Consider the following 27170-nt stretch of genomic DNA (forward strand, 5'->3'; position numbering starts at 1 on the left):
AGGCTGCTGATCCTCTCGAACTCCAGCCCCTCACCAGCTCCCACCGCAGGCCTGCAGGGTCTTCCTGTGGAATCAGAAAGGCTCGAGCAAAGCTTAGCAGTCAGTGCTGGTCTCACAGAAGAGGCAGGGAAGCCAGACATTGGGGAGAATTCCCCTCGTGCTCCCTCTCCTGCAGGCCAGTACAGCCCCATCAGAGCCATGCTTTGTTGAGTGGTGGGGATGAGGCATGGTGCAGAGCAAGGCTCTGCTGGTAGACTGGACAGCAAGCTAGGTCACCTTGGTCTTCTGACTTGTCAAAGGGCTTAATAACCACACCCCACGGGTGGGTTGAGATACTTAGCACATATGGTGCCTGGCACAGGGGCTGAGCAGGCATCGATGGGCTACCTACCAAGGACAGCAGGACACTCTGCTCTGCCCAGTGCCCAGCCAGTACCCTCTCCTGTCAGCCCTGGTGTCATACACAGGGGTCAGGATCAGTGTGGCTAACTACAAAGTCAAGGGCTAGAAAAATTGCTCTTTTCTTCTTGGACCAAAAACCATCTGTGCTGACAGAGGGAAGTCATCCAACAGATGTAAACGGGGATGCAGGATGCTACAGTCAGGCTTTGGAGATAAAAGATCCAGCAGTTCCAATTCATGATCTATGACATTATTCTTGAAAAAATAAGGCCGGGCGCGGTGGCTCAAGCCTGTAATCCCAGCACTTTGGGAGGCCGAGACAGGCGGATCACGAGGTCAGGAGATCGAGACCATCCTGGCTAACCCGGTGAAACCCCGTCTCTACTAAAAAATACAAAAAACTAGCCAGGCGAGGTGGCGGGCGTCTGTAGTCCCAGCTACTCGGGAGGCTGAGGCAGGAGAATGGCGTAAACCCGGGAGGCGGAGCTTGCAGTGAGCTGAGATCCGGCCACTGCACTCCAGCCCGGGAGACAGAGCGAGACTCCGTCTCAAAAAAATAAAATAAAATAAAATGAAAAAATAAATGCTCTGCCACTCAGTTTCTTTCATTCCCTTAGAAGCCTAGACATGGTCTAAGTCGTAAATAGTAAAGGCCTTTGATGCTGTTCATAGAAACATCAAACCTACCGCACACGGAGTCCTTCTGCCCGAAGTAGGCAGCGTCAAAGAGATGGTCAGCTGTCTTCTCAAAGGAGGCCAGCATCAGCACACTCTCCTTCATCTTGGCCAGGCCAAACCTCGTGATGCCTAGGACTTCACCCTGCGTCAAGGCAGAAAGAGTCACGGTGGTACTCACGCCAATGGCAAAAGCTTGAAACCAAAGCACGGTGCACCTTCAATACAATCAACAAAACTCCTCCAAGACCCAGCGTCAGGTGTGAAAGGCCCTGGGGAGCTATGTGTCCGCCCTCTGTGTCCCACTGAGGTGGTCAGTCATTGGCAACATGGAAGTTCACACCCGCGTCCAGATGCCATCAGAACAAAGAATTGAGAACTAGAATTCAGCGACTAACTTTAAAAAAGGGGAGTACTTCTGAAGAGATTTCTTATGGCTCAAAGAACTAAAAAAAAAAAAAATGTAAAAACCTCAAGTATGAAGATAATTAATTAAATTTAGGTAATTCTATTCAAAGGAATATTGTGCCATAATTTTAAAAGTATATTTATTAAAACCATGAAACAAGATGGAAAATATTTGTGATGTTAAACAAAAAGAACAAAAACTGCATGCACACTGTTTCCTGCGACTAAAGTAAAAGATGCATAGAGAATAGGACTTCACAGAAGATGTCGAACCGACAGCCATTTCCCTCACCTGGTTTCTAAATATTCTGTAATACACTATCAACTTGTTTGGGGAAGCCTTATGAAAACCTGCTGCCCTAAGGCACAGCTAGAGGGAAATACATTTTTTTGGAAAAGAGAGAAAAAAAAATCAAAACACCAACCCACCTCAGCCTCCCGCCCCCAACTTCAGATCATGTTAACTTATTCTTTCCTGGGAATGGCTACAGAAGAGTGATGGATGGGTTTGATAAGAAAGAAACACCTCAACTTGCCATGGGACTCTCTGGGTTTTGGCAACGGCTAATTTTGCTTTAGGATGGATGACACTCAGGATAAGAACGGAACCAAGCTCCAGCTCTCTTCACTCCACTGACTGGGTGTGAGTTTGCCATGAGGCTGTAATTCTCATACTGGGATTTGACCAGGACACCCAGCCTGATCAGCATACTTTGGTTTTTGAGCAATGTTCACATCTTATTTTCCCTCTCTGATGGTCCTCACAGCGGCGCATTCTATACATGTCTTAGAAACTCCACAGGCTTATTCTCCTGAAAGTGAGTTTCGGGACGCCCAGGCAGCCCAGGGGCCTCCTGCCACACACCTTGTAGGTCATGAGGTCGGACAGCAGCATCACGTGCCTCCTGTCGATGCTCATGCCATGGTTCACCATGGTGTACTGGATTTCATTGATGATGGTTGTCCGGGCAGCCTCGATGCCCAGAGTTTTCTCCACCTACAGAGAGCCAGGAATGAGCAGAAGCAGCCCCTTTCGGGAGGCCACTGCAAATTCTCTCCACTTCCTCCTCTGCCCGGCAAGTTCAAAGCAAACCCTATGCCGTTTTCCAGAAATGGATTGCTGGGCAATTTTTAGTTGTAGACCCAGGGCAAATGGGATGGTCAGAGAAGTATGCTGGGAACCAGTGGAAGGCCTGCAGATGGCACAAGGAAGACAACCTAACCCTAAGGTGACTCCGTGGGCTAAGCGGTACCTCATAGGTGTTATTGGAGGTGGTTCGGGTGCCCTTCACACCGTGCGTGGCCATGACTGCCCGCAGGTTATCACCTTCCACCAGAAGCTTGTACTTCTCCTTTCCACTCTGCTCGTCAATGTGTATGACAGCTCTGGACACCTCTGGAATGCCCTGCACCACCACCTGGATTCAGAGACAGAGAAGCTGTGAGGATGGTGTGAGCCATGCCCTGGGATGATCACCTTGATCACCCCAGCTTTCAGCAGTGGTCATCTGTGACACACTAGAGCTAGTTTTAGGGATAAGGGAGGGGACTGCGCCTCTTTCTAACATCAGTTTTTTGACAGAGCAGAGAGGAATCTAACAGACTAACTCCTTGGGTATGAGGCCAAGAAGAAGTGAAGACATGGGACTAAGTGACAAAGCCCTTAGGTCCCAGCCCTGGGTGTCACACCACAGGGAGATGCTGCGTCTCCATGAGAAGCGACTTCTGTTTCACCTTGGGGAGATCCTCTTTCAGGAACTGCAGCACGTAGTACATGGAGCTCTTGCTGTTCTCCCTGGGGGTGACACACACCACAGCCTCGCCGTGAACAGCCACGTCGCCGGGCTTCACGCGGAGCTTGGAGGTACAGATGGAATATCGCACTGTCTCAGCGTTCACCTGCAACATGGCCAGGAGTAGGTGTTACTGAGAGGTTTGAGGGCTTCGATTCCAGTGTTTTTCATCCTTTATTTCATTATTGCCCTTCTAAGAGGTCCTTTTAGTCAAGTTTGTTCTAAGCACTCCCCACCCGCACCATGAAATTAATACCACAGATATACTACGTGTCTGTTTTATGCACTATGTATATATATCTGTGCTTTACTCATAAAAATAGCTTTTTTTTCACCCACAACAAAATATTTGTCCTTGAAAATTCATGCTCAATTCACGGCAACACACGCAGCCTCTGTGGGAAGCTCTAGGGAGGCTGGAGGTTGGAGGCCAGGCTGATTAAAAGCTTCTGTGGGGCCTCCCCTTTCCCTGACATTTCCACAATGGTTCACTTGCTACATTCCTGGATGCAACTCAGCTCTTCTGCAAAAGAGCCGCAAGGCAGGCAGCAAGAGACAGGCTAGAGAAATCCCCAAACTGGAGAGCAGGTTGCTGCATTTCAGAGTCAACTGTTATATGGGTAACATATGACCTTGGTGTGTGAGAGAACGAATTGACAGAATGTGTTTTAAGGGCTAGTACAGCTTGAGAAAGAAGAGGGTGTTGGGAAGTTACTCAGTTTGCACCCCAAGTTGGTCTATTTGTGAGAAAGGCGGATCATCTTTCAACTGTTGCCTATTACCCGTGCATGCCAGTTTAAGAAGGCAGGTTAATCTCCCCATCTAAACACATTTATTGAACTTCCTAGGCTAGCTGCCATGCTGGGCGCTGGGGACCCACAGATGAGTAAGAGAGCCAGCCCTAGGGTCCTTCCAGACACTGGGAAGAGGGGACAACAAGACCACTTATCATAATACTGTGTCACAGTGAACTGGTATTCTGGTCTGCACAAGATTTCAACTAATTTCCTGTGTGTCTTTAGATGGCTATATTTGCATCAAGGTCAGATTTAGAAAGAGAAAATGTGAGGGGACGACAGAATCACAAAAACTAGAAACCAAACAGAAGCTTCTGCAATGCTTCCTCTGTCTTGCTTCGCTCTTGCCCTAGTTTATCAGTACCTATCTTGGGACTAACAGGATGACTTCCTCTCTACATTTAATTATGTGACTCACTTCCAGTCTCAGAAGTCTAATCCGTTCCAGGGAGAGTTTGACGAGAATAAAGCAGTCATCAGGAAGAAACACTTCTTCAATATACTCGGAAATCTGGAGTGTCAAAAGATCAGAGTGTTAATCAGCCGCTTTCCCCTTTCCTAAGAGCATGTGACTGCTTGCTTTTTTTGAAGAGCTGGAGTAGTGTGCACGCCACAGGCTGGTCAATCCATGGCAGCTGATTTTTACACTTCCTTGCAATGTTGCTGAGCTAGTTTTCTTGTCATCAATAGGGATTTCTTCTTACCTCTCCCAAGAGGGTTTTCTCAATTCTCCCTTTCACGAGGCGAGCATAATCCGCGTCGTCATCCTTGTCTAGCTGTGCTGTGATAATTGGAGTGCTGTTGAGAGGCAAAGGGAAAATGATGCTAGCACAAGGGAGGAGCCTGTTTGAAGACCACTGCTTTGTTAAACCCAAGTGCTATTTAGAATCATAATGTTACTAGCAACCCCAGTTTACTGAATATTTACTGTCAGGTATGCTACTAAGGGCTTCATATACATTCTCATTTAGACTTACTATTTTTGGTGGTCCCCAGGCAATCTACTCCCAAAGTGAATGAAAAGACTTTCAGAAAATTCTTCCTTAGAAAGTGAGCCCTGGTTGGGTGCGGTGGCTCATGCCTGTAATCCCAAAACTTTGGAGGCCAAGACAGGTGGATCACCTGAGGTCAGGAGTTTGAGACCAGCCTGGCCAACATGGAGAAACTCCGTCTCTACTAAAAATACACACATTAGCCAAGTCCCAGCTACTCAAGAGGCTGAGGTAGGAGAATCGCTTGAACCCAGGAGGCAGAGGTTGTAGTGAGCCAAGATCGCACCACTGCACTGTAGCCTGGTAACAGAGTGAGACAGAGTGAGGTTCTGTCTCAAAAAAAAAAAAAAAAAAAAGTGATCCCTACCTGTTTTCCTTTGGTCCTAACCAGCGTAACAAGCAGTTATTTTAGTTCTGTTCCCTATGTAAACTGACCACCCACACGTTTTTTTTTTTTGAAAGGGGTCTCGCTCTGTTTCAGGCTGGAGTGTAGCAGCATGATCACAGCTCACTATAGCCTCTACATCGTGGTAGAGGATCAATAGATCCTTCTGCCTCAGCCTCCCAAGTAGCTGGAACCACAGGTGTGCACCACCACGCCTGGGTAATTTTTAAATTTTCTGTAGACTTGGGGTCTTCCATTGTTGCCTGGGCTGGTCTCAAACTCCTGGGCTAAAGTGATCCTTCAGCCTTGGCCTGCCAAAGAGCTGGGATTATACCACCAGGCCTGGCCTGTAAAGTGACCTTTCGTGTATTACAATTTCCCTCATCCCTCTCCTCTCCCATCACCGCTTCTCCAGGAACACCTCCAACTCCTCTGATCACTGGCCATCAGCTTCTGTCCTCATTGTTCTGGACAGGATCCCCAGAATACACACCTGGGACTGACTAATCTGACCAGCCTAGAAAGGGCAGGCAGAGCTCCTAACACCCTGGTTGTCTACAGTTGTGGTTCTACAACCAAGTATGGCTATCTTTCTTTTTCTTCTTGAGACAGAGTCTCGCTCTCTCGCCCAGGCTGGAGTGCAGTGGAGTGATTTAAGTTCAATGCAAGCTCCGCCTCCCAGGTTCACGTCATTCTCCTGCCTCAGTCTCCTGAGCAGCTGGGACTACAGGCACCCACCACCACGCCTGGCTAATTTTTTGTATTTTTAGTAGAGACGGGGTTTCACCGTGTTAGCCAGGATGGTCTCAATCTCCTGACCTCATCATCCGCCCGCCTCAGCCTCCCAAAGTGCTGGGATTACAGTGAGCCACTGCGCCCAGCTGACTATCTTTCATTTAATGCTATGTATCATTATTTTGTTAAATATAGATCACAGGTAAAAATCATGATTTTTGTCATCAAAGGCACTGTAAAACATTTCTATTTCTTCTAGCCTTAGATCAACTAGAAATCCTATCACGAAATCACCAGGGGCTGACAGAATATGACCACAGGCCAAGTGGCAGACACTTCAGTCAGGCCTAGTTAGGCTGGAATAATGACATCAAAAGGATGAAATCTCCACTGACACATTGCTCCAGTTTTTCCAGTCATTTTTAACATTTTCTCTCTTCATGTTACTTGTGGCCATAAAAAAAACATTGCTTCTATTTTGACTGTATCCAGTTTAGACTTTTTCTTAAGTGGCTTTTTTAAAAACCAAAATAGGATTAACACAGCATGCATGCCACCCAGAGTTTGAGACACAGTCCTATGAGGATATCACACATATGCATGTGACACAAGGATCATTGTTTCTCAAGAAACAGCACAAGCATGTGTGGAACAAGAGGGAAATGAAAGCAGGCACCTGATGGCCTTGGAAGCGTTGATGATCTCTTTAATCCGGGGCACGCCCAGGGTGATGTTCATGGAGGCCACACCTGCAAAGTGGAAAGTCTTCAGGGTCATCTGGGTGCCTGGCTCACCAATGCTCTGGGCACACAGAGCGCCCACTGCAGAACCTGGCTCCATCTGTGCCCTAGGAGGCAAAGGTATGGATAAGAATGCAGCATGCCAAAGAAAAGTCCAGCAAAACTGCCGGGGAGAGGCTTCTGGTTATCACCTTTCAACAGAGAATATAGATGCTATTAGGGTCAGGAAGGGTATGGTTGTGACAGAGAAAGAGCCTGGCATAGGTGCAGACAGGGGTAAGTAATGGTCAGAGAGGGGATGGCAATGCCACTCAATTCTGCATGGCTACTTGTGGTCAGCATGTAATAGATGCAGAAAATCTAAGTGGTCTGCTAACTAATGGTACTGATGGTAAACAGAGCAGTGGCATCTGCCATATTCATTAGCAGTTTCCCCATGGGGAGAAGACATTAAGAAATTTCCTTGCAATTATTTCCATATCTTGGAGCACTCAGCCTCGCAATTCATCAGACCCCCTAGAGAAAATGTGACAGAACCTGATCAAATACTGTCAGTTAACAAGTGAGCTGGTGCAGGGTTTTGTATACATGGAGAAACAGAAGGGATACGTAAGAACTATGTGGATGACAGTCAGTAAAAGACAAAAGCATCCCTACCTCATGTACTTGTCCCTACAGGTCTCCAAAAACTTTTCTACTTGGGTGGGGGTGATGCGGTCCAGCTGGTACAGCACACGGGGCTGGAAGAATACAAGCCAAGCAGAGTTAGAGCCGGCAGCACCTACAAACAGCTCGGGGTTCTAACATGTCTTGGAGGGATATTACCTCTGTTGTGCCGTTATCATTGATGCCATATTTATCTCTGGTTTTCTTTATCTTCTCAGAGACTCCCTTAATGAATTTTTTTATTTCCTGAAAGATTATACAGCAAACATCATTTGTAAGTTTCACAGTCATTCAGATGACATAATTCATTTCATAAACCTCAGTTGTGTATGACAAGTCTATCATATTTTAGTGTTAGCTCCATATATAGTATAAAGGACACAATCTGGATACTGCTTCTACTACAAAGTGGTTTTCCAAAGAACACACCACACTGTCCATACCCCAGACACACACTCCATTGGTTACGGTGTCTCTAAGGCCTTCTCCTCCAACCACTCTCATGGCACTATCTACAGAGCCCATACAGCACGTGGGAGCCTTCATTCTTGCTCTCCAATGTGCCACGAGGGCTATAAGAACACAGTTCAGGACAGGTACAACTGCAGCATTTATACTCTTCTTCTGTAGATTAATTTTTGAGGGTTTCTTCTGAAGCTATTATGATCAGTTTAAATACTACCAACTAAAACATAGCTTTGTTGACAGTTCATGCATTTCAAACACACTTTGAGCTTACCTTCATTTCAAAGAAAACACTCTCCAAACCCAGCTTATCTTTTCCCCTCTGGTAACCACCTCTCCCCACAGGCCTAGGCCTATGCTCTCTTCCCACACACAATTAGAAGTCTGTAAGGATTCCTGGAAAGCACTGTCAAAGCCAGATGTGAAGCATTGGTATATGCTGCGATTCCCACTGTATTTAAGAATAGCACTCTCAGCCCCAGGAGGATGACCAAGTAGAGCAAGAAGGTGAAAAATACACAGGTGGAAGATCAGAGCAGGGCTAGAGACTACAGCCCTGACTCCGGTTTTCTGCTGACCACTCAAATGGGTAAAACTATCTGTTTTAGGATTTACAGAGTGTCTATGAAAGAGACCCAGCCCACCACCACTCCTAAAGCCAGGATCAGCCAGCACCTTCCCCTAGGGAGCGCTCACAGGGAAGGAGCACTTACAGAGGAGAAGTTAACATCCTGCTCACAGTGGGTCAATCATCAAGGGCTACTCCAGGGTAGTAGAGTGGCTCTTAAAGCACTTCTCAGGGTGAGCTGATGGCACCTGCCATGCAGTAGCAACTGTCCTCCAGAGGCCATTATCCTGCCATCCTGGGAGCCGGCATTGGCTGCTCTGGTGTGGCCCAGGGACAGGACAGTCTCTGAGAATATGGGGAAGAGGAGATAGACTGCCCCTCCTTTGTAGCAGCAAGGAAATCACAGTGGCAGTAAGCTTGAATGGCACTCTGGCATCCAGCTGCTGTGTGTGGGTGGATGACTACAGACGCCCACACACGGAGGACAAGCAGGGTGAGGGCAGACTGCATTATGTGGTGGCTAAGAAGCTTTGTGAAGTTGTTTCTTGATTCTGGGGTAGGCTGAGGGTCCCCCAGAGAGAAGGCCAGCATGCCTTACCCAAAGTCCACTCAGCCTATTGTGTGGCTGAAAATGCCTAAGCCTGAACCAGGAGCCCATTTTCGCAAAAATAAAATCCTGTAAGGTACCCACAGACAGCTTAAGACTTCCCAGCCCCATTCCGTCCTAACCTTGCAAAAAGAAATCTCATTAGCTTCCTAACTAGCCATTTCTAGTGACTACCCTTTCTACAAGCAAAACGCTAGAACTTTATGTTCTTGTTTAAATAGCCTTAGCATCTGTGTCCACATGGTCTTATGCCTTTCCCAGCCAGCTGCTGCCCAACTTGGCAAGACCTCCCTGTGAGGTGGCATGGCTTTAGTCCCACCACCCTAGAGCAGAGGACACTGAAGGGCTGAATGAGGTCAGTGCTTGGCCAAGGCAACCAACCTCTCCATGAAGTCAGATGCTTTCTTCAAAGTCTTTTCTCTGAACAGGGGTTTCTTCAATGTAATTTTTGCCTACTGGGAAATTCCGTCTGTCTCCCAGGAGCCCAGGCAGCCAAGGGGCTACCTCGGGGGCCCATCACATCCTGACCGTCAGTTCCCATGAATACTGCTTTCTCATGAATGCCTGTGTTGGCCAACTCTCTTTTTCCCACTGAGAAAGTACAGAGACCCACGGAGGGTGACCCTGCAGCCCAATCATTGTTCTACATAGAAAGGGCTTTTTATTTAAGAAGTTTTACCAGCTGGGTGTGGTGGCTCATGTCTGTAATCCCAGCACTTTGGGAGGCTGAGGCAGGTGGATCACCTGAGGTCAGGAGTTCGAGACCAGCCTGGCTAACATGGTGAAACCCCGTCTCTACTAAAAATACAAAAATTAGCCGGGTATGGTGGCATGTGCCTGTAGTCCCAGCTATTTGGGAGGCTGAGACAGGAGAATCACTTGAACTCAGGAGGCGGAGGTTACAGTGAGCTGAGATCATGCCACTGCACCCTAGCCTGGGCGACAGAGTGAGACTCTGTCTCAGAAAAAAAAAAAAAGAACTTTTAGTAATTCACAAGAACTTTAGAGTTCTCAAGAAACTCTTTTTAAAGAGAAACTCTCCAGAGTCCTTGTTATTAATGATGAGTCTGACACCATGTTTTCGATACAGTCACCTTTTGCAAACCAGAGATGAAAACTAAAGCTGGAGAGGGCAGTAGGACAACCTCTCCCGGCACGGCTCTAACAGAACATTCAAAGGCATTTGCACTTGCTGCCACTGAATTTTTCCTCTGTATATTCAGTATAAGAGGGGGCTTTGCCTGGCAGTGGCTGGGTCCTTTTGAGAAAGGTCCCAAAAGCCCTCTCGGCCCAGATGTTGCTGTTTGATCATCAGTTGTTAAAAGCTGCCTTACCTGTTGGCACAGGAAAAACAGGAGCAGAACCTAAGGCCAAGCCTTAGACCCAGAAGGTTTTCATCTGCAAGGGACTATGCACACATATGGAGTAAAAATAACACACCTAAAACAATCTGCCGGCTTAGGCACTGGGAATGACATAGCTCAGCTTTCACCCCAGTGGACATGCTTCCCATGGGTTTGCTGAATGACTTTCCCTACACAAAGGTTCTAGAAATTAGGTTTAAAAATTAAAAAAGAGGCCAGGCGTGGTGGCTCACGCCTGTAATCCCAGCACTTGGGGAGGCCGAGGCGGGCGGATCACGAGATCAGGAGATCGAGACCATCCTGGCTAACAGGGTGAAGCCCCATCTCTACTAAAAAAAATACAAAAAATTAGCTGAGCGTGGTGGTGGGCGCCTGTAGTCCCAGCTACTCGGGAGGATGAGGCAGGAGAATGGCATGAACCCAAGAGGCGGGGCTTGCAGTGAGCCGAGATCACGCCACTGCACTCCAGCCTGGATAACAGAACAAGACTCTGTCTCAAAAATAAACAAATAAAAATAAATAAATAAAAATTTTTAAAAAAGAAAACTGCTCACTTTTTGGAAATGAAAAGTGAAACAATCTGCTAAAAATTCACCCTGAGTCAACCCATGCATACTAGAGGGAACAAACTCACAACATGGCTACTGGCAGGCAATTCATTACACGATTAACCAGAAGTTAGCGTCTCATGCTCCGCAGCAGGCCTATGAGCATGGGCATCTGCCTCTGGCAGGGACCGGGGCTCAGTGCCACTCAGGAGTGCCTCTGTCACCTCAGCTCTGATACGGGCTAGGGCTGCAGAACATTTCACGGGCTCAGACACATCTGTTCTGGCCAGTGGATTTTGGACCCTCTCGGCAAATCTGAGCTCATCAGATTGTGAGCTGCCGGTGGCAAGGACATGTTTAGTCATCCCTGCATCCCCAGGATCTGTGGACTGTGTGACATATGGTGAGGGCTAAACCAGTGCTCACTGAATAAACAAATGCTGCCGGGTAGGAGGTCACCTGTTAAAGCTTTTCAAGGGCAAGAAAGGAACCAGTCCAAAGCAAAGCAGTGTTTGCCAGAACCGGGACAGAAACCTGCTCTTTCTGGTGCTGGCAAATGCTGGGGTGCTGCTGGAGTGGGCCCTTTCTGTTGGCGTTCACAGTATGCTAAGCACGTTACCTCGTTATAGCTCTCACAACCTGTCTCAGTTAAGGTCTTCGAGGACAAACAGATAAATACGTAATCATAAGCGTGAAGAAAAACCAAATTACAACTCTAAATTTGTTAGTTAAAAAAAAGGAATAGAACGCCTTTGGAGGAGAAAAACAGACAAAGGCACCCAACCTTGCCACACTCTTGATTTTAAAATCTGGAAGAGTCTCTTTTTCACCTTTCATACCTTGACACATGAACACAAGAAGCGAGGAGCTTTCTTTTTTTTTTTTTTTTGAGACGGAGTCTCGCTCTGTCGCCCAGGCTGGAGTGCATTGGCCGGATCTCAGCTCACTGCAAGCTCCGCCTCCCGGGTTTACGCCATTCTCCTGCCTCAGCCTCCCGAGTAGCTGGGACTACAGGCGCCTGCCACCTCGCCTGGCTAGTTTTTTGTATTTTTTTAGTAGAGACGGGGTTTCACCGTGTTAGCCAGGATGGTCTCGATCTCCTGACCTTGTGATCTGCCCGTCTTGGCCTCCCAAAGTGCTGGGATTACAGGCTTGAGCCACCGCGCCCGGCCAACGAGGAGCTTTCTTAACACAAATATTTAAGCTTCACTTGCTGTTTTTATTTTTGATCTACTGAAAGAGATACATTCTTCTTTGGCCTGCTGATCTTGTGCTACATTTGAATTACCAATTAGTACACAAAGGAAACCATTTACTGATTTCTGTATCCCTTTGCTTTTGATTCTAACCATTATTATAAACATGAAGGAGCTGCCTGAGCAGGTCAGAACCATTAAAAAAAAAACAAAAAACAAACCAACCAAAAAACCTTAAGAGGGTATCAAGGTAATAGCTCCCTGAAAGAATAGAAGAGGCTGATTCAATGGAGTTCTGATCCATAAAACTGCAAAATAAAGAGCAGTTTAAAAGATGTCAAAACAAGACTACTACTAATAATAATTATTGGGATTCAGAATGATTGAGGAAAGAGTTGGCTCATAGGATAGAGTGGGTAGTAGGCTGGTGATGGGACAGGGCTTAAACAAAATCAGCATTTTTCTTCTAAAAGGGGAAAAGAACATTTTTCTTCTAATAGGGAAATGGCTTGACTGAAAGACATAAACTAAGAAAGTCAAGAGATAAATTCTGCATGTTGGCTGGTGAGATTTTGCCTTGGCCATTTTTGAATGACTGCCTGTCATTTTTTTTTTTTTTTTTGAGACGGAGTCTTGCTCTGTTGCCCAGGCTGGATTGCAGTGGTGCCATCCTGGTGTACTGCAACCTCCACCTCCCAGGTTCAACTGATTCTCCTGCCTCAGCCTCCCAAGCTGGGATTACAGGTGCCTGCCACCACGCCTAGCTAATTTTTGTATTTTTAGTAGAGACAGGGTCTCACCATGTTGGCCTGGTTTCAAACTCCTGACCTCAAGTGATCCACCAGACTCGGCCTCCAAAAGTGCTGGGATTACAGGCGTGAGCCACCACGCCTGGCTCATTCTTGAACTTTTTAACAAAGGAACAACCCTACCTTAAAAGACAAAAACCCAGCTTATAAAATCCACTTGACAGTCCTTGGCAAACAGAGTTCTTTACAACAGCCAGGCTGGGTGCAATGGCCAGCACCTGGCAGAGCTCACCTGCAGAAAACTGTCCTGGCAGCAGAGGAACTCACTCTTCTTCATGATGGACTCTGTGGTCAGGATCAGCTCGTTTTTGCTGAGAGCAGGCTCACTCGGACATGGGAAGACTGCCTCAAATATTAAAATAAAATTATATTATGTGTAGGAGCCACAGAGAGGGGGCAGGAGTAGATGACAGAACTTATAAGGGATAAAATGACCTTACCCGAGGTGAGCTTTTAGCAACCTGTGATTTTTCTTTCAAAACAAATTGTGGACTCTACCTTTCATGTGAAGATGAAAACTGGATAAATGGAGACTCCATCCTACGCAAAAATTTCTAGGCTGTTCAGCAGGTGTTGTCCCACCACTTCCCAGCCTTTGCCACCTCCCCGCCCCCCACTAGATTTACACTAAAAATATAAACTGTTATTTAAAAAACTCAAACATTTCAAGAGTGAAAATACTCTCCCACTTCTCAAGCTCATAAATTTCTTTTTTTTTTTTTTTGAGATGGAGTCTTGCTGGATTGCCAAGGCTGGAGTGCAGTGGCGCCATCTCAGCTCACTGCAACCTCTGCCTCCCAGGTTCAAGTGATTCTCCTGCCTCAGCCTCCCGAGTAGCTGGGACTACAGGCATGCACCACCATGCCCAATTAATTTTTTTGTATTTTTAGTAGAGACGGGGTTTCACCATCTTGGCCAGGATGGTTTCGAACTCCTGACCTCAAGTGATCGGCCCGCCTTGGCCTCCCAAAGAACTAGGATTATAAGTGTGAGCCCTGACAGAATTTCCTCTTTTTTTTCTCTCCTCTGCTTTGTCCAAGTTGACTCAATGTTTTAATGGCTGCATTATTATTCTTTTGTACAGACAGACCATCATGTATTTGAACTATCCTCTAGTGATGGTTTGCCTTTACTGTAAGCAGCCTGGAAAAAACATTCTTGGCATAGTTAGACCATTTCTAGAGGACAAAAGGAGTTTCTGTAAGGGAAACTACTGGGTCAAAAGGGACACATATTTAAAACTCAGACTGATACTGTCCAACTACTCTCCAAAAAGGTTGTTCCAAGTTATAGTCTCAAAGTATATGAAGTGTGCCTGCTTTTCAATACCCATGACTTACAAAACTGGTCTCTAGTGCGCTCTACTTGACACAGAGAGAAACCAAACAAAGTCCTCTTCTGCTGGCATTTGATTACTACCAACACTAGACTTTCAACTGAAAACAACTTTTTTTTTTGTCTTTTTTTTTTTTTTTTTAAGACAGGGTCTTGCTCTGTCACCCAGGCTGGAATATAGTGGTGAGATCAGCTCACTGTGGCCTCAAACTCCTGGGCTTAAGGATTCACCTGCCCTAGCCTCCTGAGTAGCTGGAACTTCAGGTGCATGCCATCATCCTTGGCAAATTCTTTTTTTGTTTTTTGAGACAGAGTCTCACTCTGTTGCCAGGCTGGAGTGCAGTGGTGCGATCTTGGTTCGTTGCAACCTCCAACTCCCTGGTTCAAGTGATTCTCCTGCCTCAGCCTCCCGAGTAGCTGGGATTACAGGCACGTACCACCACACCCAGCTAATTTTTGTATCTTTAGTAGAGATGGGGTTTCACCATGTTGGCAGGATGGTCTCCATCTCTTGATCTTGTGATCCGCCCAATCTCTGGCTAATTCTTTTTTTTTTGGAGACAGAGTCTCTCTCAGTTGCCCAGGCTGGAGTGCCGTGACTCGATCTCAGCTCACTGCAAGCTCTGCCTCCTGGGTTCACGCCATTCTCCTGCCTCATCCTCCCGAGTAGCTGGGACTACAGGCGTCCGCCACCATGCCCAGGTATTTTTTTTTTTTGCATTTTTTTTTTAGTAGAGATGGGGTTTCACCGTGTTAGCCAGCATGGTCACGATCTCCTGACCTCGTGATCTGCCCACCTCGGCCTCCCAAAGTGCTGGGATTACAGGCGTGAGCCACCACACCCGGCCTGGCTAATTCTTTAAAAAATATTTTTTTAGAGATCGAGTTTTTACTCTGCTCCCCAGGCTGATCTCAAACTTCTCGCCTCAAGTGATTCTCCTGTGCTGGCCTCCCAAATTGCTAGGATTCTAGGTGTAAGCCACTGCGCCTGGCCTTTTTCCTTTAAATATTGGAAATTTTTTTAAAAATTGTTTTTTTCTTTTTTTTATAAAGATGGGGTCTCACTTTGCTGCCCAGGCTGCTCTTAAACTCGTGGCCTCAAGTGATCCTCCTGCCTTGGCCTCCCAAAGTGCTGTGATCACAGGCATAAGCCATTGTGCCTGGCCCTTCCCTTTTAATATTGGAAAATTATGCAGAGTAACAGAAAGAAAAAAGATACTAATCCAGTGCTTGGGATTATAAATACTGAAGTGTTTATTAACTGCAAGTGATAGTCCAAACAGTACTTCCATCCTAAAGAAACATCCTTAAAAACACTCTAACCCCAGATATAATGCTAAATCTTACTTTGATGTTGTCTAGAACCCTTTTAAATTCCAAAGGTTCATCTTTTCCCTCCATAGCTGCAGGATCTAAGCCATCTCCTCCATAAATGAACTGGATAATATCGCCAGTAGAGCTTCGGACTGTCAGATCATACTGGGAGCAAAGATCTTCAAGAGATTTGACAAGCCTTCGCTAAAGGAAAAGGAGGAAAAAGCTCAGCTGCTTTGGGAAGACTAGTCACATGTAGAGAGGATAAGATTTGCAACTCAGGAGTCTCAAGGTTACAAGCACTTTAATCACATAAAAATACTTTATTAGAAATCCCTTAAAAAGAGTCCTCTCACCCCAAGAACAAGAGCAAGAATGCCTTACTAGCCTGTGCAGTGGGATTTGGAATATGCTCCAACCTCCAGCATTTTAGTGTATTTTAGAACACATGCAACTTAAGCCCCATCACCCACAAAGGACTCTGCAAACACTGTTTTCCTAGGCTGTTTTACCTTCCTTCTCTTTCTCCCTAAGGTATAAATTAATGCAATAGCTTTGCATTTCTAAACAGAACTTAAGCCAGGACCCCTGCAGACTTCAATATGAATTACAAAGGATCAGGTGCAGGCCCTCTTCTGGGACAGAGGGGGAAGAAGAGAGAACAGGAACAGTATTGTGTCAGAACCAGCAGGCAGCAATGGCTTCTCAAATCTGCTTAGGGAGAACCGTCCACCAGCTGAACACTCCAGCCAGCAATGCTATGGTAGCTCAGTGAATTAAAGAGAAAGGAATCTTCCTCTAGGCAACTTCAAAACAAAAATCCCTTATGCCAGAACTAATTTGGTTTACGTTAACACACTGCTCTGGCAAAGCCATACTCTCTAATTCAAAAAGTAAAGACAAAAAAATTAAGTCAAAACACACATTATGGCAAGAGTGGTAAAAGTATTTCAGTCTGTTGAGTTTCTGACAAAAGCAGCATGCTCCAACACTGAAGGGTAATTTCCCTTCGAAAGATGATTAATTGTATTCCGTGGATGACACACAAAAAAAGATGATTAAAAGTATCAGACAATGATACACGAGGTACAGGAGAGATGATGGAAATAGGTGTCTACTGATTTGGAAAGAGGTGTCCACTGTCACACTAATCACAGTGTTTGTTCTGGCCCACTCATTCACATCTCTGGTTTATCTACCCTGGTTTTCCCGCTTGCAAAGGGCCATGCTTCCACAGTAGCTCTCGCTACTGTGAAGACACAAAGCTATAGCAAGTTCATGGCCCAGCAACTTGTAGAGTTGACTTTATCTGGTGTTTTAAGTAGTTAAAAACATTACTTAAAAAAATGAACAAATTGTTGAATAGGGAGTACAGGGACTGAAAAGACATCCTTTGCATGTGGTCTTATGGAAGAACATTAAGAAGATGTATTTTTCACTCCTCGGTCATTAGGGGTACTTTTGTGGCAAATTTTGAGAAGCACAAACGCTGAGAAGCCTCTAGGTTAGCCCTGTGCCCCAGAGTCTATTATCTCAGAGCTATACACTCTCTGGGGAAATGCTTTCCTTCTAAGCATCCAAGCCCTGCAGCAAGCACTGGAATAGGTCATTAGAGTTAATTAGAATGATATTAATGAGTTACATAAATAGTTGCAAAGAGAGAGACAGAGGCCTCGCAATAACCTTCATTGTCACGTGTTAGTAAAGCAAGGCTTAGTGAGGTTGAATGACATATCCCACAATGTACTTCCAGTCATGTTCTCCTCTAACAGCGCTTTGCTATGCGTGGCTCTGGCCTGGTCTTGATCATCACAAGATGATTTGGAACATACTACATTTTTTTGGTTGGTCATCTACCTTTCTAATTTTTTCCTTTTAAATTTAACCCAAGACTATATACCTTACAGCTCATGTGCAAAACATGCAAACACTCAATAGTCAAAACTCACAGAGCCCTGTCCTGCTCTGTTGCTAATGGCCTACATTTCTTCAGGTTACCTGCATGTATCCTGTTTCAGCTGTCTTTACAGCCGTGTCGACTAGACCTTCCCGGCCGGCCATTGTGTGGAAGAAAAACTCAGTTGGTGTCAAACCAGAATAAAAGCTATTAGCCACAAAGCCTTTGGCAGCTGGGAGCTAAAGAGAGGTAGAAAAAAGAAAAATCAAACAAAAAAAGTTCAAGGCCCACGATTCTGAAATCCACTCAAATCAGAAAATGCCCCACCTTGAGACTATAAATACCTGGCCAGTATATTCTCACGAAATGGCAGGCTTTCTATGCCCTTTCCTGACAGAGAAATACTTTATATAAGGGACAAGGAGAATGAGGGCACAGCCCGGGCTGGTGCTGGTGCCAGTGGCAGGCAAGTGGCACAGGAGAGGGAAACCTAAGATCTGGCTGCTCTCCTTAAAGTAGGCAAGCAGTCAAGGACCTCAGAGGACACCCTGTGGATGGAGGCTGCCTGCCCATTACCTGGGAAATGACACCTTCACCACATCCTTCCTGTGGGCCAGATCTGCCCACCTCCAAAACATAGCCATGCATTGTTAATATCTACAGGGTTTCATTCTGGGCACTGAAAATGTTCTAAAAGTAGATTATAGTGATGGCTGCACAGCTCTGTGAATATATTAACAATCACTGAACTGTATGCCTTACATGGGTAAATTACATATGAAGTATAATTGTAATAATTACACATGAAGTATATATATATTTATTTATTTGTAAAGACGGGGTCTTGCTATGTTGGCCAGATGAACTCCTGGCCTCAAGCAATCCTCTCGCCTTGGCCTCCCAAAGTGCTAGGATTTCAGGCATGAGATACTGTGCCCGGCCAGAGGTGTATCTTAATAAAATGGCAAAAAAAAAAAAAAAAAAAAAAAAAAAAAAATACATATATAAAACTCCACATGAAATTGGCCAATAGTCTTTGATCTGAATAGGTCTGTGTTCCTTGGAGGGAAGTGTACATGAAGAGGTCTTCACAGTTCTACCTGATCTGTGCTTACCTTTGAGTGTTTTTCAAAGTGAGGCAAGGATCTGTTTTCAAAGCCGTCTGGCACTCGAGAGCCACTGATGGCCTGCTGTCCCACACAGGCAATCATCTGTGATATGTTAATGAAGGAACCTGGGGACATGGGCCAGAAATGTAACATTCATTTACCAAAATAACACTAATTGAAGTGCATGCAGATCGGAAGGGTAAAACAGGAATAGGCCCTTATGCTCAACAAGGTCATGGTCTTGGAACAGTAGAAGACAGAAATACAATCAAGACAACAAGGAGCTGTCAGGAACCCAAGAAAAGTGGAATGAGAGCGAGAGGAGCCAGGAGCATATGTGGGTTGGAGGAAAGGCTGGGGAAGTGACAGGTGAGTCTTCAACGACGCTTCAGCAAGTCCAGGTTGGACTCCTGGAGGACATTACGATTTGGACATAAAGGGAGAGGGGGAGGAATTCCAAAGTGGGTGGGAAAGTGGGAAGCAAAGACAGAGAAATGGGAAAGTGTGGGCTATGTCCTGAGGGCAGGAAGCAGGAGAGCAATGGGGTGAAAGGCAGCAAAGTTAAAGAGACTGGACTTTATCCTATTAAAAAAAAAAGTGTACAGAAATAGAAGCACAGAGGTGTTGAATTGAATGTATTATCATAAAACCAAATGCTTTGAGGGCCTCGGTATCTACAAAATTAAAGAATTCTGCCACATCATTAAGTACATTAAAAAATCCCTGGCTTTCTTTCTTCTTCAACCTGCCTGACTTGCCGGGCTCAAGTGATCCTCCCACCTTAGCCTCCTGAGTAGCTGGGACAACAGGCACAAGTCACCATGCCCAGCTAATTTGTTTTTTGTATTTTTTCATAGAGACGCGGTTTCAGCATATTGCCCAGGCTGATCTCGAACTCCTGGGCTCAAGCAATCCATCGGCCTCGGCCTCCCAAAGTGCTGGGATTATAGGCATGAGCCACTGCATGTGGCCTCATCTTTTTTTAAAGACCACGTTTGCTCAAAGCACCCTCAAACTCAGAATCTACACACATTACCAACAAGTTCCTCCAAAGCAGTTAAATTTCCCAAAATGCAAATAATTAAGTCTCTCTGATTTAAAAAGATCCCCTTAAATAAATGAAATGCCTGTTTGGAGTTGTGACTATCACATTTTCTGGAGCCAAACAGCCTGTACGGAGAACACACTGCCAGCAGGTGAGAGAGGGACATGCACACCTTTGGAGCCACACAGAGCCATGGTGAGGGGGCTGTTGCTCTTGTCCAGCTCCCGGAGGCAAGCGCTGCCGGCGTGGTCACGGATCACAGACAGCTCCTTCAGGATCAGTGCCTAGTGGGAGAAAAGGAGATCGTTGGTGGGTTGTCCTCATTGCCTCTGTGGATTACAAATGTTCAATCTAACATTTAAAGAAATTTGAAAATACTGAGGCAAGATGCCCGATTTCCGACCAATAAATGTTTCAGAACCTTAGAGGAGCAAAATGCTCTGGCTATACGAACATGTGCATCTTCTACAAGGTTCTAAAATTGGCGTATAAGGCAAAAAGTTTTTCTTTTTTTTTGTTTTTGTTAGAGACAGGATCTTGTTGCTGAGGCTGGTGTACAATGGCATAATCACAGCTCACTGCAGCCTCAAACTCCCAGGTTCAAGAGATCCTCCTGACCCAGACCCCTGAGTAGCTAGAACTACAGGTATATGTCCCTACCAGGCCTGGCTAATTTTTAGATTTTTTTTTGTAGAGATGGGGTCTTGCTATGCTGCCCAGGTTCGTCTTGAACTCCTGGCCTCAAGGGATCTTCCTGCCTTGATTATAGGCATAAGCCACCAAGCCTGGCCTAAAATTGACAGTAATAAAAACCTGAAAACTCCTTTAAGTGGCCCATAAGGTAGAATGTATGGCTTTGTGTATACTATCCAACAAAATATCTGTATATAAATAGCTGTGTGGACACACACATGCACCCCATACAAACGTATAAGATAATATGTGATATGTAAAAGAGAACTGCTTGCACTGTTTGTAAATTTGTCTTTCTACTTATTCTTGCCAAGCACACATCTGAATGTCCACAAGCTAGGCATGTGATGAGGTGACTTCACAAGAATATTCCGGCTCATGAGCTCATCCACACAGTTACTCCTCAACTTACAAACTAGGATGCTGAATCAGTTAGGAGTCTGGTTCCATGAAAAATTGCTGCTGCCGAGGCCTCAAGTAATTTTCTAGGAGGTACCAGTGAGGGATATCCTTTTCTCTCTCTTTAAGACTCAGTGAAAGTAAGATTAAGAATGAGCTAATGGTAAATACCTCACACAATTCTGGTTTCTCCCTGCTTTAGAAAATGTATTTCACCAGAAAACTTCCCAATGCTTAAAGAGCCTTTCTTCCACATTCATGTGAGTCAAAGCTCAGTGTCACAGGTTATCGGTGAGGCAGACGATGGCCAGGCGAAAGCCTGGTGCACTCAGACTGCTGACCTGGGTGCTCCAGGGAGTTTCAGGTTCTCACAGGCTGGTGGTGATTCTGATTCTGACCCATGCTGGTTGAGATCTTAGCTAAAATAGTTTCAAATGAGGGGCAGCAGGCTGGGGATGTGACTATTAGACATGAATTCTCCCTCTTCTGCATCCGAGTCTCTTTCAAAGACCATACATTCAAAGAACTGTGGTGAGCCTGGGCGTGGTGGCTCATGTCTGTAATTCCAGCACTTTGGGAGGCCGAGGTGGGTGGATCACCTGAGGTCAAGAGTTTGAGACCAGGCCAACAAGGCAAAACCCCGTCCCTACTAAAAATACAAAAAAAATTAGCTGAGCGTGGTGGTGGGTGCCTGTAATCCCAGCTACTCAGGATGTTGAGGCAGGGATAATTGCTTGCACCCAGGAGGTAGAGGTTGCAGTGAGCTGAGATTGAACCACTGTACTCCGCCTGGGTGACAGAGTGAGACTCCATCTTTTTTTTTTTTTTTTTTTTTTTGAGACGGAGTCTCACTCTGTCGACCAGCTGGAGTGCAGTGGCCGGATCTTAGCTCACTGCAAGCTCCGCCTCCCGGGTTTACGCCATTCTCCTGCCTCAGCCTCCCGAGTAATTTTCTAGGAGGTACCACAGGAGCCCGCCACCTCGCCCAGACAGTTTTTTGTATTTTTTAGTAGAGACGGGGTTTCACCGTGTTAGCCAGGATGGTCTCGATCTCCTGACCTCGTGATCCGCCCGTCTCAGCCTCCCAAAGTGCTGGGATTACAGGCTTGAGCCACCGCGCCTGGCCGAGACTCCATCTTAAAACAAAACAACAAGAAGAAAAAAACTGGCTGGGCGTGGTGTCTCACACTTGTAATCCCAGTACTTTGGGAGGCTGAGGCAGGCGGATCACTTGAGGTCAGGAGTTCAAGAACAGCCTGGCCAACATGGTGAAACCCCGTCTCTACTAAAAATACAAAAATTAGCTGGTCGTGGTGGCATGTGCCTGTAATCCCAGCTACTCGGGAGGTTGAGGCAGGAGAATCGCTTGAACCAGGGTGTCAGACGTTGCAGTGAGCCAAGATCATACTGGAGTGCTTCATAAAACTATGAAGAACGAGATTCAGTCTCAAAAACAAAAACAAGCCGAACCCCCAAAAACCAAAGAGCTGTGGTGTCAGTTTCTACTTGAAGGATGTTGAAAATAGAAAAGGCAGGAGTACTCAAGTACCAGTTAGAGAAGGGACCTGAGTGTGCCACCAGAACAAGAGCAACCCCGTGTGGCTGAATGAACAGATAGCTATGTTTTCACCACCTGGATGTGAAAGCTAGGAGGGTCACATGAGGATCTGATGAAAGGCCCTACCCTCAGGAAACAAATGAGGATACACACAGTGAGCCCAGGGCCCCAACAGGGCAGACGCCACTACCTTGACTTGCCCACTCCTTTGCAACCTCTCTTCATGGCTCAGCCCAACCCCAGAGGGCACCACCTTAGCCACTGTGCACAGAAAGGGGTGACCCTGAACCAAAGGGCCGGGCTCACCTCCAGGGTCTCCTCAGCAGTGCAGCCAGGCTGCTGCTGTAGCTTGCCCGTGTTCAGGGCTTCGATGTACTCATCACATTTCTTGTAGCCGGCATTCAGCAACTCATACTTGGCCTTTAGCAGTCCTTGGCCAGGTGTGACATCACCGATCCCAATTGAGAAACCACGGTTAGCTGTAGAGTTGGTAGAGCAGGAAGAAAGGGCCATAAATGAGACTCTGTAAACCTATTAAATATAGTTTATGACTGCTAGATATAGTTTGTACTATATATAAACTATGTATATATAGTTTAAAGTATAAAAAAGTTTATATCTTCACAGAATTCATCACAATTCAGTTAAATAATGGCTTTCTTTCTTAGTCATTAGGGAGTTACACAAATGACTAAGACTCAACTGACTTCTCTCCGAGACCTTACGAACTGGTGGGGAAAGACAATACTGTTTCCAACTATTATCCAAAGCAGAGTGACATTAAACACTAAAGGGTGGCCTGAGGGCTGGGTGCAGTGGCTCAGGCCTGTAATCCCAGCACTTTCGGGGGCTGAGGCAGGAGGCTTGCTTGAGCCCAGATGTTTGCGATCAGCCTCATCTCTATAAAAACCTTAAAAAATTAGCTGGGTATGGTGGCACATGCCAGTAGTCCCAGCTACTCGGGAGGTGGAGGTTGCAATGAGCCATAATCACATCACTGCACTCCAGCCTGGGCAACAGAGCAAGACCCTGAGTCACACACATACACACACACAAAGTATTCTACACCGTTGATGGAACTAGGTGCCACCATTGATCCTAGCCACAATATACTGCATGTAGAAATAAAGTGAGTGAATGATGGCTTCTGGCTTAGCAGGATAGGAAGGTATGACCAACAAGTACCTGTAGACGAGAGGATTAATGGGCCTGGAAAGGCTCAGAAATGAGATCATTAGGTTCTGCAAATGCTGGAGATGATGAATGTGCTGGGAACAAGGAAACCTAGTGGAAAGTCTGTATAAGGAAGGCTCCAGGCCCTTAGTCCTGTAGGAGATGGGAGTTCACTCCCAGCGAAATGGAATCAGAGAGGCTCTGGGTCTGGGGATACCAGGCAGATGAAATAACTGTAAACAAAAACACTGAGGGAGGGTCAGTATATTCCATGCTTGAGAACCCTAAGCCTGATTCCCTGTCAGCTCCCGGAATCCCAGTAGCCAGGTCTCTATCCTAAGTTAGGAGATGGAGACTGCAAAACACACCTCTGGGAAATCAAGCTTCCCTAGAGAAAAGTGTTATGAATAAGGATATTTGGTAGCCCCTCAATAAAAGACTTTTTTCCTCAATAAAAAAACTGAGAGGACCATCAACCAGTAAGCTCCATTTCCAATCAGTGTTTCAGTCCTTAATCCTGAAGGACCACCAGATATTTGAGGAAAGATTTTAACATGGAAGACAAAAGACACAAATGCACAGGAAAAAGAAACTAAAAGGACACAGAAAATTCAGGAAGCAAATATAATAAAACTATGATTATTATCTCAGAGTGATCAGAGAAGATACATTCAGGGATCAAAACAAGAAAGCTTTAAAAACAAAACAGGCCGGGCGCAGAGGCTCATGCCTGTAATCCTAGCACTCTGGGAGGCTGAGGTGGGTGGATCACTTGAGGTCAGGAGTTCGAGACCAGCCTGGCCAACATGGTGAAACCCCGTCTCTACTAAAAACACAAAAATTTAGCCGGATGTGGTGGCAGGCACCTGTAGTCCCAGGTACTCGGGAGGCTGAGGCAGGAGAATCACTTGAACCTGAGAGGCAGAGGTTGCAGCGAGCCGAGATCGCATCACGGCACTCCAGCCTGGTGACCGAGCAAGACTCCGTCTCAAAAAAAAAAAAAAAAAAAGAAACAAAACAAAACACTGCCTGTGAAGAGGAATATTTGAAAAATAATATTGGAAATTAAATACATAATAGTGATAAAATTTTAAAAATCAATAGAAGTATTAAAAGATAAAGTGAATCTAGAATAAAGAAATGGCAAACAGAAGATAATTAGATAATTAATCTAGGAGTTCTAATATGTAACTAACAGAAGTTCCAAAAAGAAAGAACAGAGAAAGTAAAAGAGAGAAAATTATTGAATAAATAACATAAGAAAATTTCCAGAATGGAAGGACACACAGTTGCAGATTAAAAGAGATTACTGGGTGCTTAGCATAATGAATGAAAAAAGACCCATACCAAAGGTATATTGTTGTGAACTTTCAGAGTGAGAACAGAGAGGATTCTGAAAGTTTCTAGAATGAAAAAAACAATTCAAGGGCCAGGCGTGGTGGCTCCTGCCTGTAAGCCTAGTACTTTGGGAGGCGGAGGCAGGTGGATTACTTGAGCCCAGGAGTTCAAGACCAGCCTGGGCAACATAGTGAGACTTCATTTCTACAAAACTTAGTTGGGCATGGTGGCACGTGCCTGTAGTTCCAGCTGCGCCAGAGGCTGCAGTGAGCCAAGATCACACTACTGCACTCCAGCCTGAGTGACAGAGCAAGACCCTATCTTAAAAAAAAAAAAAAGAAAAAAAATCAAATACAAAAACTGGAGAATAAGAATGACAATACCCATTAACAACAACTCTGAAAACAAGAAGAAAGTAGAGCAGTACCTTCAAAATTCTGAGGGAAAATAATTTTCAATCTAAAATTGTATACCCAGGCAAGTATAAGAGTGGAATACAGATTTCTGGGGCATGCAAACATCACTTGACACATGGCACACTCAAAGCATGAGCAAACAAACAAACAAAATAGAACAGTGAAAGCATAGTAGGCAAACACTGAGTAATTCTGGAGAACTGAATCATGGACAGCCCCAAGTGTTCTAGTGCCTCCACAGGTACCTTGGAAGCAGCCCATTAAGGATGTTTTATAATCTAACCCTGTCTGGAAGATGGTAGGGAGCTATTGCTGGTTTTGAGAAGAGAACTGAAAAGCAAATTCCAATCTGTTGTGAAACTATTCAGTAGAGTTAATTTCATTAATAACAGCACACATGATTTAGCCTGGAACAAGTATCTTCTTCTGTGTGTATATGTGTGGTGGGGATGAAATGGTAATAAAAGAACAAAATAACATAAACCCTTAAGACTCTAACAACTACAGCTTTAACTAAAAGGAGGATGCTGAGATACTCACACAGGTAGACAGGAGCCAGCCTGGCGAGCCGTGACATGGCATCCGCAGCTTCATTCTGTCCCCAGTCTCGCAGCAAAATGTAAAAAATATTGTTCTTGGATCCTGACCCTAGGGTTCCTTTGTCCATGCTGCCACTCATCAACTCACTGTTCTGAATTGTAACATCTGGAAGAATGATTATATATTTAGACAAACAATTATTTATTACTTGGCTTTAATTCCAAAATGAATTTGGGACAATTGAGAAAATATATTCCCATACTGACAGTTAAAGCAAAACAAATAGAAATTCTCCTCAAAGTTTTTTTTTTTTTGGGGGGGGCGGCGGTTAAAGGAAAACCTGGGAATTTTTGAAAAATATAAAAACTCCAGTTATCGTGTAGTCCTAACCCTGAAATATACCAGTTGACCCTCATTCTCCTCATCTGTGAACTGTGGGTAACAGTATCAGGCACTTGTTATCTTTATGTTATGGGATATTTTGAGCATCAGAGGAGACAACATACAGTGAAGTGCTCTATAAACTGTAAACAATTTGTTACTCATATATTAAAAATGAACAAAGGTACCATCATGTACAGCCTATACAACAACAAAATGAAATTCATATACAAAAAGAAACAAAACATAGTCTAAAACAAGAAGCTGAAGTATTTTAAAGATCAGAGAACATATTTCCAAAGAAATAAGCCTGAGGAGTATCAGTGCCCTTCAAAACATTTGCTCTTCATTAGAAGACAGCAGAAATTCTGACCTTCAGAAGAACTCTGCAACTCGGTTCTTTAGTACAGAATCCTGGAGTTCCACTTCTAGTCCTGAGGTCTTGTTAGCAAAGCCCATTCTAAATCAGTGCTACTCAAACTAGGCTGCTGGGGAACTGCTTGGTAGTGGTCTGGGTGAGCCAACGCGCTCACATCAGAAAAGTAACTCAATGGATGCTGGCTAAACAGCAGTGCTCTGTGGACTGCACTTTGGGTTGAACTGGTTTAGATGGACTCAGATGACCTGCATGTAAATTCTTTCCCTGGCTGGGTGTGGTGGCTCCCAGCACTTTGGGGGGATGAGGTGGGAGGATTGCTCGAGCCTAGGAGTTCGAGACCAACCTGGACAAAGTAACCTGTTCGTCTTAAAAAAAAAAAAAAAAAAAATCAATCCAGGCTGGGTGCAGTGGTTCATGCCTATAATCCCAGTACTTTGGGAGGG

General features: G+C 45.3%; 1 protein-coding gene across 1 annotated transcript in view; it reads right to left on the reverse strand.

Moving 5' to 3' along the window:
- POLR3A (RNA polymerase III subunit A) overlaps positions 1-27170 on the reverse strand; it is a 52057-nt gene that overhangs the window by 4160 nt on the left and 20727 nt on the right. Inside the window, exons 15-30 of the mRNA XM_023204847.1 lie at positions 25968-26132; positions 22807-22979; positions 20023-20134; positions 18812-18930; positions 17798-17935; positions 15833-16003; positions 13383-13496; positions 7753-7839; positions 7585-7667; positions 6864-7034; positions 4780-4873; positions 4494-4586; positions 3220-3384; positions 2739-2903; positions 2351-2482; positions 1090-1222 (exon numbers count right to left, since the gene is read on the reverse strand). Of these exons, the coding sequence (XP_023060615.1) occupies positions 1090-1222; positions 2351-2482; positions 2739-2903; positions 3220-3384; positions 4494-4586; positions 4780-4873; positions 6864-7034; positions 7585-7667; positions 7753-7839; positions 13383-13496; positions 15833-16003; positions 17798-17935; positions 18812-18930; positions 20023-20134; positions 22807-22979; positions 25968-26132 (2115 nt within the window). The remainder of the gene's footprint in view (positions 1-1089; positions 1223-2350; positions 2483-2738; positions 2904-3219; positions 3385-4493; positions 4587-4779; positions 4874-6863; positions 7035-7584; positions 7668-7752; positions 7840-13382; positions 13497-15832; positions 16004-17797; positions 17936-18811; positions 18931-20022; positions 20135-22806; positions 22980-25967; positions 26133-27170) is intronic.

This window comes from Piliocolobus tephrosceles, chromosome 9, assembly GCF_002776525.5.
Source record: "Piliocolobus tephrosceles isolate RC106 chromosome 9, ASM277652v3, whole genome shotgun sequence".
In the NCBI taxonomy this organism is placed as follows: domain Eukaryota; kingdom Metazoa; phylum Chordata; class Mammalia; order Primates; family Cercopithecidae; genus Piliocolobus; species Piliocolobus tephrosceles.